This window comes from Mus caroli, chromosome 15 (assembly GCF_900094665.2).
Source record: "Mus caroli chromosome 15, CAROLI_EIJ_v1.1, whole genome shotgun sequence".
NCBI lineage: Eukaryota > Metazoa > Chordata > Mammalia > Rodentia > Muridae > Mus > Mus caroli.
Genome location: NC_034584.1, coordinates 41,912,151 through 41,927,150, shown reverse-complemented (window position 1 = coordinate 41,927,150; position 15,000 = coordinate 41,912,151). Strand labels below are relative to the sequence as shown.

General features: G+C 35.4%; 1 protein-coding gene and 1 pseudogene across 6 annotated transcripts in view; both read left to right on the top strand.

Annotated features, from left to right (window-relative positions):
* Positions 1-15,000, top strand: part of Csmd3 (CUB and Sushi multiple domains 3) — a 1,196,994-nt gene that overhangs the window by 1,056,153 nt on the left and 125,841 nt on the right. For all 6 annotated transcript variants that reach the window (XM_029469822.1, XM_021183659.2, XM_029469819.1 and 3 more), the window contains 4 exons: positions 7,354-7,472; positions 8,010-8,079; positions 11,921-12,037; positions 14,013-14,222. In XM_029469822.1, the coding sequence (XP_029325682.1) occupies positions 7,354-7,472; positions 8,010-8,079; positions 11,921-12,037; positions 14,013-14,222 (516 nt within the window). The remainder of the gene's footprint in view (positions 1-7,353; positions 7,473-8,009; positions 8,080-11,920; positions 12,038-14,012; positions 14,223-15,000) is intronic.
* LOC110310710 overlaps positions 14,511-15,000 on the top strand; it is a 5,694-nt pseudogene continuing 5,204 nt past the window's right edge.

The following is a 15,000-nucleotide window of genomic DNA, read 5'->3' as shown; positions in this document are numbered from 1 at the left end:
ATACACACAAAAAAAGAAGTAAAAAAAATCTCTATTTTCAGATGATTGAGATTATATATGATATATTTATCTTTCATATATATAATTTGATACATATATAACATACATGACACATATATGCATATATGTCTCATATATATGCATATATATGAGACATCCCAGAAACTCCACTGGGAAACTAGAAATGATCAACATTTTCAGAAAACTGGCAGAATACAAAATCAACTTCCAAATAGTGGAAGCCTTTTTGCATACCAATCAACAAATATGCTATAAAAGAGATCAAGAAACAATCCTATTCACAATAGCATCAAGAATATTTAGAAATAAACCTAACCAAGCAGTTCAACCTTATAAGAAAAACCCTAAAATTTGGTAATGCAAAAATTCTTTGGGAACCTTTGTATCATTTCCAAATTAGTGTAGTGGTTAATGTTTTCAGTTTATAATGTAAACCCTTTTCAAGGAGGAAACATATGCAGCAATGAAATAAAAGATACAAGTTCTTTGAGGGACTTTAGACGTCTTCAAGATCCAACAGTACAATTTCCAAAGAATACCAAGGTATAATTCACATACTGGATACAATTTTCACTGGTTCACACCAATGATAATTCATGATGACTGCCAATAACAAAGTTGTTGTAAGATTTGGAAAAAACAGGGTTATTTGAAGGTCTATCCTTTCAATAATTATAGGGCTAGACTGAATATCCAGAATTACAAAAATACTACCCAAATCCACAGATGCCCAGAAATTTATCTATTTGACTGTATCTTATCATCAAAGCTTTGACTCAGCACAGTTATTTGATTGTTTCTGTCCTGAAGCAATTTGCTTAAGTCTCAATGCATTAGGCTTTAATGAGCTTACTTTTACAATCACTAAAAATGCTCTCTTCCCTTGAGCTAATTACATAATTGATTATTTGAGAAAAACAGGGATTTTAAGATTAATTATATTTTTACTCAGTGTAATTTTCTTGTTGTCACTTCTTCTGCACACCAGTGCCTCATAAAGTATACAATGGAGAAACACTCCACACCCAAATTTCATTACTAACATTTGTCATTTCTAATTTTAATTGCCATTAACACTGAACATTTCCCATGAAATAAGGATAGTTAATCTTTATGGATACATTTCATCCCTTAACCTAAAAACAGTTACAGAATAATTATTCTCTACTTTTTTTCCTGATCATCTTGTTGACTGTCTCCATTTTGAAGACACTTTACAGTTTTACCCTGTTCTGATATCTTTATAGACACTTCTAGTTTTATTTTAAATAAACAACACCATTCTTGCTCCCAGGGTTTTCTTACCATAAAGCAACCAACACTTTCCCTGCCTCAATAAAAAGATGCTTCTTATTTTCAGCCAGTATAATGCTGAAGGATTTTAAATAGTTTTATTTTATGTTAAATTTATTTTCCTTATTTGCATAATTCTAACGTACCACATGACGTCTATTTATTTACAAATAAGTACACTTTCACAACAGAAAACCCCTTAAGAAGGTCATCTGAAATTCAAATCAACATGGTCTGTGGTTTATGTTTTACACGGAAATCATGTTGATGTGTGTGATCTGTGTTGCTATGGAAGGACTATGCTTTATCTGGAGACCATGTTTAGGTCCATGGTCTACATTAAGGTTTGTGTCTAGAGAGGTAGCTGGGGGACATGTAGATGTCGGTTGACCATTCTGATGCTGTTTTGGGCAAGAAAGCATCTTTTGTATTGGTATTGATAATTGCAGACTTATAGTTGAGAATGATGACAACAAAGAGTTCTGTGACAACCTTTACTCAAAGTTTCTCAAAATGAAATAGTCTAGTCAGAACACCAATGCAGAGTCCTTAAAAATTGTCACAGCATTGAATGATCATTTTGATGTGTTCTTGGGTTTGGTTTACAAGGATTTATATTGAGTGTTTTTGCATCAGTGTTCATAAGGGAAAATGGTCTGAAGTTCTATTTCTTTGTTGGGTCTTTATGTGGTTTTGGTATCTACGTAAATGTGACTTCATATGACAAATTGGGTAGTGTTCCTTCTGTTTCTGTTTTGTACAATAGTTTGAAGAGTATGGGTATTAGGTCTTATTTGAAGGTCTGATAGATTTCTGCACGTAACCCATCTGGTCCTGGGAAGTTTATTTATTTTTTTATTTATTTTTATTTTTTTTTTGTTTTTTGTTTTTTGGTGTTTTTTGTTTTTTTTTTTGTTTGTTTTTTTGGGTTTTTTTTTTGGAGACTTTTAATGACTGCTTCCATTTCTTTAGAGGTTATGGGACTGTTTAGATGGTTTATCTGATCCTGATTTAACTTTGGTACCTGGTATTTTTGGCCCCCTAGGCCACACTAAATAGGTTCCTGAGTGGGAGGCTGAAGCTGTAAGGGAGGAAACTGTGAGAAGAAAAAAGGAGACCAAGACAGATTCTGATCAAGGCCCAATGTTTGCTAAGAGTCTGCATATAAAGGGGGAAAGCCCATCCCCTGCCATGCCAGGCTTCTTGATGCTTTATTGCCAGGTTGTTAGCACTGAGTCTGCTAGAGCTGTTAAGCATTAGGTTGCCAATTCAGGTTGTTAGCTATCTCAGGAAGACAGGTTCAACCTCTCAGCAGGTAGAACAGCAGAGGTGACAGAACAATAGAACCATCTATGTCAGAAGATTCCACCCTAGGTGGTCTCATTCACAGTGGCAGAAAAGGGCTGAGTCAGCTTGCTCAAGGCTGGGGGAGGCTATAGTATGTGTCTAGAAAATTGTCCATTTTATCCAGATTTTCAAGTTTTGTTGAATATAGGCTTTTGTAGTAGAATCTGCTGATTTTTTTAATTTCCTTAGTTTCTGTTGTTATGTCTTCCTTTTCATTTCTAATTTTGTTAGTTTGGATACTGTCTCTCTTCCCTCTGGTTAGTCTGGCTAAGGGTTTATCTATCTTGTTGATTTTCCCAAAGAACCAACTCCTAGTTTTGTTGATTATTTGTATAGTTCTTTTTGTTTCTATCTGGTTTCAGCCAAGTTTGATTATCTCCTGCCATCTACTCCTCCTGGTGTATTTACTTCTTTTTGATCTAGAGCTTTCAGCTGTGCTGTCATGCTGCTAGTGTAAGCTCTCTACAGTTTCATTTTGGAAGCACTCAGAGCTACAAGTTTTCCTGTTAGCACTGCTTTCATTATGTCCTATAAGTTTGAGTATATTGTTTCTTCATTTTCATTAAATTCTAAACAGTATCTAATTTCTTTCTCTCTTTCTTATTTCCTTTCTTCTTTCTTTCTTTCTTTCTTTCTTTCTTTCTTTCTTTCTTTCTTTCTTTCTTTCTTTCTTTCTTCCTTTCTTCCTTTCTTCCTTTCTTCTTTTATCAAGTTATCATTGAGTAAAGCAAGAGCCTCCCAGGAACCCACAGGGATGACATTAGCTGAAATACCCCACAAAGGGGAGGGAGAACCTGTAGAGACCAATTCCAGTGTTTAGACATGGTTCCCCAGTTGAGGAATGGGGCCATCCACCCATCTCAAAAACGCTAACCCAGAGTTGCACCTGTCTAAAAGAAATACAGGGAGAAAGAGTGGAACAGAGACTGAAGGAAAGGCCATCCAGAGACTGCTCCACCTGGGGACCCACCACACATGCAGACACCAAACACAGACACTATTGCAGAAGCCAAGAAGTGCTTTCTGACAGTAACCTGATACAGCTGTCTCCTGAGAGGCTCTGCCAGATCCTGACCATACAGATATGGAGGCTCACAGCCAACCATCTGACTGAATACAGAGACCCCAATCACGGAGTTAGGGGAAGAAACAAATGACTCAAAGGGATGCCTTATCTGGTATCCCTCACTTGATGCTCTGTCTTTCTGCTGGAGGTGGGCTCTATAAGTTCCCTCTCCCTACTGTTGGCCTTTTAATGTAAGGTCCTTTCCTTTGAATCCTGATAGTCTCTTACCTCCCAGGTCTTTGTTGGATTCTGGAAGGTCCTCCGAATCTCCTACCCCCAGAAGTTGCCTGTTTTCATTCTGTCTGCTTGTCTTCATACATTGCTCCTTGAATGGATCCTTAATATACTAACCCCTGTTGAACTTCCAGTCAAACCATGGAGATAAATAGTAGACAGTTGTACAGCTGGGCAGGACTGGGCACCACAAATGCAACAGACAGAGAACTACAGAAAATGTTGTTATATTTTGGGCTTTAATTTTATTAGAAAAATGTGTTTGAATATTGGTGACCATTCTTCTAACCTATTTCATAATACATATTACTAGTTTTCCCATGTGTACTAAAAACAAATAAATACTAACTAAAGGATGTCTTAAAGTAAAAAAGGTTTAATATCTTATACTTTTTGAAAAATAAATTGGTAAGTCTTTAAAAAACTAACCTTGCAACAAGTTTTGCATGTGTTATATTTTTAGACAGTTATGCTTAAAGGTAAATTACCAGTATAAACATAATGAAGGTATTTGAATTATATCAACATCTACTCAGAGAAAACCTTTTGTTTCTTAATGATTTGAGATTTCAATGAAATATGTAATATTCTTGTTTGTGCTTTAATGTATATGAAAAGGGTGAGGGCAGGTATAAGTAGGAGAGAGTGATCCAATAGGAGTCATGGGAGCAGAAGAGTAACAGGGAAAGGCTAATCACTGGGATTAGATAACCTATTTGATGTTTGTTACTAGAAAAGACTGAATTTAACTTCTTTCAGCAGACATTAAGTTCCTACAGTTCTTCATTTAAGGGTGGGCCTTGTATAATTTACCAATCAACTTTGTCATATCAACTGGTTTTGTCCTTGTGACTATGTTGTTGATCTGACCATATTTTTGACATTTCATAATGTAATTTGCCTATCATTTATAAAAAATGCTAACACACAACAAACATCCTGGGCTTTTGGTCCTCAGAAATTTTCTTTTCCCTCTGATACCATGTTCTCTGCCCCTTAGTTTATGTGAAGATACAGTAATTAGCATTTATTCTCCCACAGTAAACGTTCTTTCTATCTTTGCCCACAATGGTTTTCATCTAGTACAAACAAATTTATTTGATGAATACTGAGGGCTCCATTTATAGTGGGTAGGTTTCAGCATTTATAATAAAGTCTGCAACTATGTTCCATTAGGAAAATGTTAGTCCTCTAAAGTTCATGACCTCACCAGTCAACAATAGCTTGCTTTATAGCGCTAGGCATGAACTCCTACCTAAGAATGAGTAACTCCAGGATTGGACACCCCTAAATTTATGTTCCATTATTTGGATCTTCGGGCATTTCTTGCCACGTTTGTCATTATTGCTTTTTGCAAAAATAACAATGGATAGGGATATTTATTGCTTTTCTTCCTTGGAAACTTGTATTTCCTAATATTATAAAAGCTATTCCTCGGAGTGGAGATTTTCATGTCAGTTCCATCCACATTCCTTCAAAGTATATGATGTTTTCAGCAGTACGCTCTTGGGTTCACGTTCTGTTCTTGGGCAACAAGAACAATGACAATTGTTGTCTCTACAAGTCCATGATCAACAACTGGAAGTGAAGTTTCCCATTACTGGCAAAGGGGTTTATATTTCGTAGTCTGTGGCTCTTGAGTGAACATTATCACCCAAAATCAATTTTAACTACGAATATATGCACACATATATACTTTTACTAACTATAAACATATTTAAAACATATTATCTTATGGCCTTTTCAAACATCCTTAGGGCTATTTATCCTCTTTTCCTACTCTACCCTCTCTCTCATCCTCTTCATCACCCTCTGTATTGACTTCCCTCACACATTTCCAGTTGAACTTCAGCCACTATTATTTCCTAATTCCTCCTTCGCGACATCTGTGTCCTATCATTTATTATTATGTGAGAAAATATGATAATATGCATTTAAAATTAACAAATAAAATTCAACTTACAACTAATATTTTAATTATATGTAAAATGTTGAGCAGATCAAGATATAATTCATAAATTTAAAAGTCCATTCTATATGCAAGAAGAAACAGCAAATGACTTGTCACATTTTGCTAAGACTGTTTTACAAATAAAAATTCAGTCATACCAACCCCCATTCTCTTTAGGTGATAGTTAAGGAGAGAAATTAGGGCTTGTGACACAGTAGACCAGTGCTCTACCATTTTACAACACAGCATCTGACAGATATCTCTGATATTTTCTTTTCAATTATCTAGTTTGGTAGCATTAAAATCAGTCTGCCTTTGCTGTCAAGATTAGCCTTGAAATTCTGTACGTGAGTGATGTATCTACTCAAATTTGTACATAGTTCTAATGTAGATTATCAGATTACACTTTTAGTTTCTTTTCTTGCCACAATAGACTATGTGCTGTATCCCCTTTTCACTGAGATAGTTTCTCTTTTTTAATTTATAATTGTCATTTAAAATAGTTGTTTAGTTTTATTTCCCTATAGAAGATAATTAAGTCAAACTTAAAACAGAATATGAATAAAATCATGACTATTTTCAAATTCAAGTGGCACACACACACACACACACACACACACACAGAGAGTACCTGGTCCAAACACATGCAGACACTGTGCTTGCTGCAGCGGTCTCTATGAGTTCCTATGACTTTTTCTCACACTGATTTAGAGGGTTTTATTTTCTTTCTGTCTTTGAATCCTTGGAGCTTGTAGTTTACTGGAATTTCTGAGAATGTAAATGGCTGGGTTCCTGATTTTTGTGTATTCTCTTGAGTTCTTTTCCCTTTCCTAAGAGCTAATTTCTCTCATCCAACTTCAATGTGATAATTTTTATTTCATCTTATATTTTCTTATATTTTAAAAAGATGAATAAAAGTTAATGAGTGAATGAGTCAATCAGTCATAACTAGCCACTAGGGTAAGGCTAACAACTGTCATTATGCCTATTGGGAGAGGGCAAATCAGTAGAGTAAAACTGGGGTTGTCAAACATTAAAGCAGGTCTGATGTTCAGGAGTAGAAAGACCACCAAATAATATCCATTTTGTTTTTGGTATTTGCTTATACTTTGGTATTTTGTTTTTTGTTTGTTTCTTTGTTCGTTTTGTTTTGGGGGTGTGGCTTATTTTATTTATAGATTTTGTGGAGTTGGTTGTATTTGGCTTTGGTTGTTTGTATTTTTTTTTTTTTTTTGAGAATTTAAAATTGGGTGTGTAAGGAGGGAAAGAATATCTGGAAGGACTTGGCAGAAGGTAGAGTATGATAAGAATATATTTAAATTTAAAAATCCTTTTAGATAATGAAATATAATTAAGACTATAATTTAGGCAATTTAATATGCATAAATGAAATAGCTATACATCGAAAGTTACTTATATTATTCTCATTAAATAATTTTAGCAATTGGTTTGGATTCTTGTCCTGAGCCACAAACCCCAAGCAGTGGAATTAAAGTTGGAGACAGATACATGGTTGGTGATGTGGTGTCATTCCAATGTGATCAAGGCTATTCTCTTCAGGTAAGTCAGTTTTAAAACTAGTGTGTTATCAAGACTCTATAATATCATTATCCTATAGGATATTTAAACTACATGAAAAATTTTAGTCTCCTAAGTTCAATATGATTATAGATTTTATTTAGTACAACTATAATATAGTTTAAACATTAAAACATTTTTATACAATAATTTTGTGACAATTCTTTATGTGTCTCATTTTGCATAGTCTAACAAAGTATTATAAAGCACTACATACTTAGTCATTTCAGCTATTTTGTTAACTTATAGATCATCCTTTGATAGGAAAATATTAAAACCATAATTCTATACTTAAATATGATGAATTTCTATCAAGATTTTGCAGTTTTGATTTCAAAATTTATTTTAAGTATGTAAATTTACCTCTCTTAAGTAATATTAAAGCTCACATATGTAGTATGACATGAAACAGGATTAATGTCTATATGTATGTCATGTATATACTACATTAAACTGTCAGTATGCTAAGATCATCCAATCTTTTATAAGTGTGTACTGAGCTGCCCTGCCTTTATGTAGGGTCATTCTCATATCACATGTATGCCTGGACCTGTAAGGAGATGGAATTATCCAATCCCCATTTGTTTGGGTAAGTTCAAAGACAGATGATTTTATGTAATTTCTCAAATTTAAGAGTTTCACTTTATAATCCATGTTCTAATGTATTCTTGTGTTTTATGTATTTCATGTAAATGTTATTTTGCTATCTACAATTAACTTTTCATGATTTTAATATTTTACAACTTTTAACCTAAAATACAAAACAATGAGTGAAAAACATATAGATATTAATAGAATATATTTGTTTTTATTCATATGCCATTTTTTACTATGACATAATAAGAAATATCTCAGAGCAATAAGTAAATATCCTACTGATAACTATCAATTCAAGGTAAAAACTAACAGTAACACTTAAATTAAGGTAGAAAATTTACATTTCATTATTTATTTATTTATTTTTTTAATTTATAGTTTTTAGAGACAGGGCTTCTATGTGTATCCTTGGCTGTCCTGGCACTCACTCTATAGACTAGGCTGGCTTCAAATTCAGAAATCTGCCTGCCTCTGCCTCCCAGTGCTGGGATAAAAGGTGTGTGCCACCTCTGCCTTGCTACACTTTATTTTATATGTTGATATTATATGCAACTACATGAGATACTTATCAGACTTTGAGATCCAACATTAGTATATTCAAATATTAGCTCAATACAAAATAGCTTTTCTTGGGTTTCTCTTTGGTCTTCTGCTGTATGAGATAACACTTTTTGCCTCAAAGATTTATTTTAACATTATTGGACAGAATGTGTTTAAAGAGTTTAGATCTGAATGTGGGCCGCACAGACTTGGTGGTAGCTATTGCAGTAAAATACAAGTTAAAGGTTTCAAATTAATGTGTGGCTGCTTTTAAAAAGTTAAGAAAGATGATTATAGGATATTTACTGACTATTAAAAATGTGTCATATAGAAATATATATATATAAGAATGTGTAAAACAATTCACAGTATGATCACATCTTTATCATAAAGAAACACTCATGAAAAGAAAGAAAAAAACATGAATTAAAATTATGGTCTGAAGCTGGAAGATTTTAAAGGCGGTTTTCTTTATTTTTAAATTTTGTTGTATTTTTATATACTTTAATAAAGTGTATTATATATAGCAGAAAATTAATTTAAAATGTTGTAAACAAAAAGGTGACCAGAAATAAAAATGTAGTGAGTAATGTTTGGTTAATTTTATTTTTTACTCTGCTAAAATGATCTGTTGAAAGCAATTTCAAGGAGAGGAGGCTTATTTGGTTTACACTTGCAAGATACAGCTCACCATGGTGGGGAAGTCAGTGCAGGACGATGAGGCATCTGGTCATGTCCCATTACTGCCCAAAAGTAGATATGCTCATATAGCTGTTCCTTTTTATGTAGTTCAGAGCCTCAGCCACCAAAATAATGGTATCCTCATTAATTCAGAGTAGATCTTCTCAGTTCAAATCGTCAAATTTAGTAGTACTTTCCAGAAAGGCTGAGAGGTTAGCCTAAGCAGTACAACTTAACCACCTAAGTGATTCTCGACTCTTTAGATTTGACAGTAGTAAGTATCACAAGCAGCTTGAAGACAGATTTAAAAATTGAAATGCAGAAAATCAAAGTACAGACTAAAGCAAATTTAAGATATAATTGATGTCAATGTCCCAATATAACCTATTTTCTTTTCTTTTCTTCTTTCCTTCTTTTTTTTAAAACTCTTTAATCTTTTTTTTTAACAGTCCAGTCTTTACCCACATCCCTATACACCCTCTGACTTCTGACTGTTTCTCATCCCATACCTCTTTCCACCTCCCACCCCCCTTTTCCAAGAGGGTGTTCCCCCCCCCCCAAACCTCCCCACCTCCTGGGGCCTGGAGTCTCTTGAGGATTAGGAACACCTTCTCTCACTGAGGCCAGACCAGGCAGTCCTCTGCTGTGTATATGTTGGGGGCCTCATATCAGCTGGTGTATGCTGCCTGGTTGGTAGCTCAGTGTCTGAGAGACCCTGGGGATTCAGGTTAATTGAGACTGCTGGTCTTCCTATGGGGTCACCCTCCTCCTCAGCTCCTTCCAGCTTTTCCCTAATTTAACCCCAGGGGTCCCTGGCTTCTGTCTATTGATTAGGTGTAAGTATCTACATCTGACTCCTTCAGCTACTTGTTGGGTGTTTTGGAGGGCAGTTATGCTAGGCTCCTGTTTGTAAGCTTACACTTAAAGCATCAGTAACTGTCAGGCCTTGGGACCTTCCCTTGAACTGGATCTCAATTTGGGCTGGTGGCTGTACCGCCTTTCCCTCAGGCTCTTCTTGATTTTTTGCCCTGCAGATCTTTCAGACAGGAACAATTATGGGTCAGAGCTTTTGAATGTGGGATGGCAACCCCATCCCTCCACTTGATGTCCTGTCTTTCTACTAGAGGTGGACTCTATAAGTTTCCTTTCCCCACTGTCTGGCATTTCATCTAAGATCCCTCCCTTTGAGTTCTAAGAGTCTAACCTCCCAGGTCTCTGGTACATTCTAGGTAGTCCTCCCACCTCCTACCTCAAGATATTGCCTGCTTACATTCATTCTGCTGGCCCTCAGGGCTTCAGTCCTGTTTCCTGCTCTGCCCCCCAATGCCTGATCATGTTTCCCATTTCCCCTCCCTGTCCCCTGTCCCACTGAGATCCTTCCCTCCTTCTGCCTTAGTCTGATTGATAAAATCATTCTTATTACAGCTTATTAGTTATCAGACTTGTGATACACATTTTTTAAAAAATGGAATAGTGAATAAACTTTTATAGGTTGTGTTAAAGATTCATTTGATGTCACGATCAATGGACTGACAATTCAGAGAGAAAAATCTTTTTAGAGCTTAATTGTAATACACATTTGAATGAAAAATTTATAAGCTTGTTGAATTTATATGCATACATAAATAAAGGGAAAATATATGTCCGTGTATATATGTCAGACTAATTTCTAATACCACACATAGATAAAATATTTTATGGATTTGTATTTATAAAATGCAACACGAAGTTTAAATATGTAGCTCGTGCCTATCTTAAAAAGAAATTACAAGCAAGTGTTTAGGAAATAGTCATAAAATTCAACATCATACCCAACAATTAACTGTCTTGTATTTATATGTCACCTAAGAAAGCATGCTAAATCTGGCTTTACAGCAAGGAATATTTTCTAAGATAAAAATATACTTCAATATACATTAAATAATTCCATCTACTTTCCATACAAAATTAAATTTGCAAATTTCCATTTTAGAATGATCTCTTAGATTGTCAAGAGTAAAGCCACTCCATAGGGATTCCAAAATAAGCATATTTGTTATCGCTGCCCAATTTTTCAAATGCCTGCGTTTTACTGTGCTTGTTTATGTCCTGATCTTTTTAGAATAAAATGAAACCAATAGTTTCTTAAAATTCTTCATTGAGCCTTCTTATGAACAGGGGAAAATGGTTGTGAAAGTGTCTTCTTTTAACAGGGCATGAAGAGCTGACCCAGTTGGCTTTATTTTAGTTTAAATTGCATCACCTTTGGAATGACTAGACACAGTAGTCCGATGTTCTTAAAGAAAAATAAGCTGCATGATTTCTTGCCACTGCTGAAAAAGACTCGTCCTTTGCTTAAGTGTACTCATTGTGAGCAAACTGGTACTTGCTAAGCAGTAATTGACTTAAGCTGCACTTGGTTTTTTTTCTGAGTTATTATGCCTTTTGTGCTGGTTTAGAAACATGAGTTATGAATCAACTAGCGTTTGCTGAAGGAATTGGGCCTATATTTAATTTTCTCAAATAGTATTACCTTAGATACCTTTTGAAGACTTAAGGTGACTTTGATACTTTTCAAATACAAAGATATATTTCATAATTCTGCTTTCTATGAGAATTCTATTGTTTTGCAGCTCAGTGTGGAGGTGCAATGTCAGACTTCAGTGGTGTGATACTCAGTCCTGGTTTTCCCGGAAACTACCCCAGCAGCTTAGATTGCACATGGACAATAAAGCTGCCTATTGGCTTTGGTATGTATAGGTATATGGAAGACATTCCACTATTTATCAATGCATTATTAAGAAGATGCATATAGGTCCAATATGAGTATATGTTTACAGGTTAATGTTTCATTATGAGTACATGAAATAATGTATATTGAGGAATATAATTTGAGTAATATTTGCCTCAGTAAAATGTATTTTACTATCACAAATAAGGCTACTATGAACATAGTAGAACATGTGCCCCTGTGGCATGATGGGATATCTTTTGTGTATATTCCCAAAAGTGGTATAGTTGGGTCTTCAGGTAGGTCTATTTCCAATTTTCTGAGGAATCTCCAGATTGATTTCCAGAGGGGTTGTACCAGTTTGCAAGCCCACCAGCAATGGAGGGATGTTCCTCTTTCTTGACATTCTCTCCAACATGTGTTCTCACCTGAGGTTTTGATGTGTTTGGTGTAAGGTGGAATCTCAGGGTCATTTAGATTTGCATTTCTCTGATCACTAAGGACCTTGAACATTTCTTTAGTTGCTTCTTAGCCATTTGAAATTCCTCAGTTGTGAAATCTCGGTTTAGTTTTATACCCCATTTTTTGATTAGGTTGTTTGGTTTTTTTTTTTTTTGTGATTAACTTCTTGAGTTCTTTATATGTTTTGGATATTAGCCTAAAGTGGGATCCAGCTCAAGGGGAGGTCCCAAGGCCTGACACTATTCCTGAGGCTATGGAGTGCTCACAAAAAGAGACCTATAATGCCCTCTGAAAGACCCAGCTAGTATGTGAAAGAGTCAGATGCAGATATTTGCACCTAACCAATGGTCAGAAGCAGCTGACCCCTGTTGTTGAATTAGGGAAGGCTAATAGAAGCTGAGAAGGGCTATCCTGTAGCAGTCTCAAGTAATCTGAACCCTTGAGATCTCTCAAACACTGGACCACTAAACAGGCAGCATACACCAGCTGATATGAAGCTCCCAACACACATACAGTCGAGGACTTCTGGGTCTGTGTTCATTCAGAGATGATGCACCTAACTCTCAAGAGACTGGAGGCCTCAGGGAGTTTAGAGGTCAGGTGCGGGACATCTACATGGAGACAGTGGTGTCGGGAGGAGGTATGGGATATGGAACAGTCAGAGGGTGGACAGGGGGTAGGGCAAATAAAATATGGAGTATAGAAAATAAATTAATTAAAAAGTATATTTTACATGGACTATTTAAAAAATTAAAGATGTATGGATGTTTTTGTTTGTCTCTTATTTTAAATGATACATAAATACTAAATGCATGGAATATCATGTTTCAAAGTATGAGTATTTTGTGGAATGGGTAAATTAAACTAATGTGTGTTATGTCATTATGCACAGGGCTTTATTTATTTGACTTTTTTATAGTGGAATCATTTAAAATTTTATTTTCTTAGCAATTCTAACAACATGCTAACATATTATTATCTCTAGTCATCATGTTGAAAAATCATCCTGATAAGCAAGTAGTACACAGATAAGTATTTCAGTTTCTGGTACTTATTGAATTTATCACACTATCTTCATAAGTAAGTCAGAATGTACATGTACAAATTAGTGTTAAATATCTAACATTTGATTTAATGGTTTTTAAATCTAAGAAAATGAGCTTGAGAATGTACCATGTACTCACTGAAGAATTTTAGCAGAGCTATGAGTTTTGGATAGGCTGAAAACTCAAAAGTTCAGACCTGTTGTTCTTGTTTTCTTTTCTTTTCTTTACTGGAAGTCTCATGTAGTTTCAGCTGGGCTTGTACTTACTGTACAGCCTAAGAGCTTTGTACTCCTAATCCGGCTGCCTCCATCTCACAAGTACTATAAGCATGTGCTGCCATGTACAAATCTTGAGACTATGTTTTCTGAAATAAATGGAAATGTATCTGAGTACAAATATGCAAATATATTTGTTATGTTGCTGTTTATATGTGTATGCAGTATGGCAAAATATCAAGTAGTATTGTGTTTGCTCTTTCTTCTTTAGGTGTACATCTCCAGTTTGTAAATTTTTCTACAGAAACCATACATGATTACCTGGAAGTACGGAGTGGATCCTCTGAAATTAGTACTGTTATTGGACGACTTAGTGGTCCGCAAATACCATCTTCTCTGTTTAGCACAACCCATGAAACCAGCTTGTATTTTCACAGTGACTATTCTCAAAACAAACAGGGATTTCATATTGTGTATCAAGGTAAGATGAATTATAAAATAGGAGGGTATAGTGCCTTTCAGTTTTTTTAACTAGGGTTAGTTTTGGGAGAACAGTGTTGGAGAGTTTATGCAAAGCCCTGGATATCATCTCAGGAGTTATTTGACTTAGTTATAATATTGCTATCATTGTCTTAGAAGACAAAAGAAGCTAAAACCAAGCAAGCTTCAATTAGGAGGATAAACAACAATCATGTGGCAGTCTACCTTAGAACCCCTTGATTATCAACGCATACATTTTTGTGGAGAAGTGTTGTGTGTATATTCAGCCATGGCAAAACTCCAGGCACGTTTCTACACCAATAACAAGAAATACACAGTAGATGATGTTCCTTTCTCAATCCCTGCCAGCTCTGAGGTTGCCAATCTTAGTAACATTATCAATAAATTGATGGAGACCAAAAATTAACTCCAGAAACATGTCGAGATTGATTTTCTTTTTTTATGATTTTTTTATTAGGTATTTATTTAATTTCCATTTCCAATGCTATCCCAAAAGTCCCCCACACCCTCCCCCACCCACTCCCCCACCCACCCACTCCCACTTCTTGGCCCTGGCATTCCCCTGTACTGAGGCATATAAAGTTTGCATGACCAATGGGCCTCTCTTTCCACTGATGGCTGACTAGGCCATCTTCTGATACATATGCAACTAGAGACACAAGCTCTGTGGTGTACTGCTTAGTTCAGATTGTTGTTCCACCTATAGGGTTGCAGATTCCCCCCAGCTCCTTGGGTACTTTCTCTAGCTCCTCCATTGG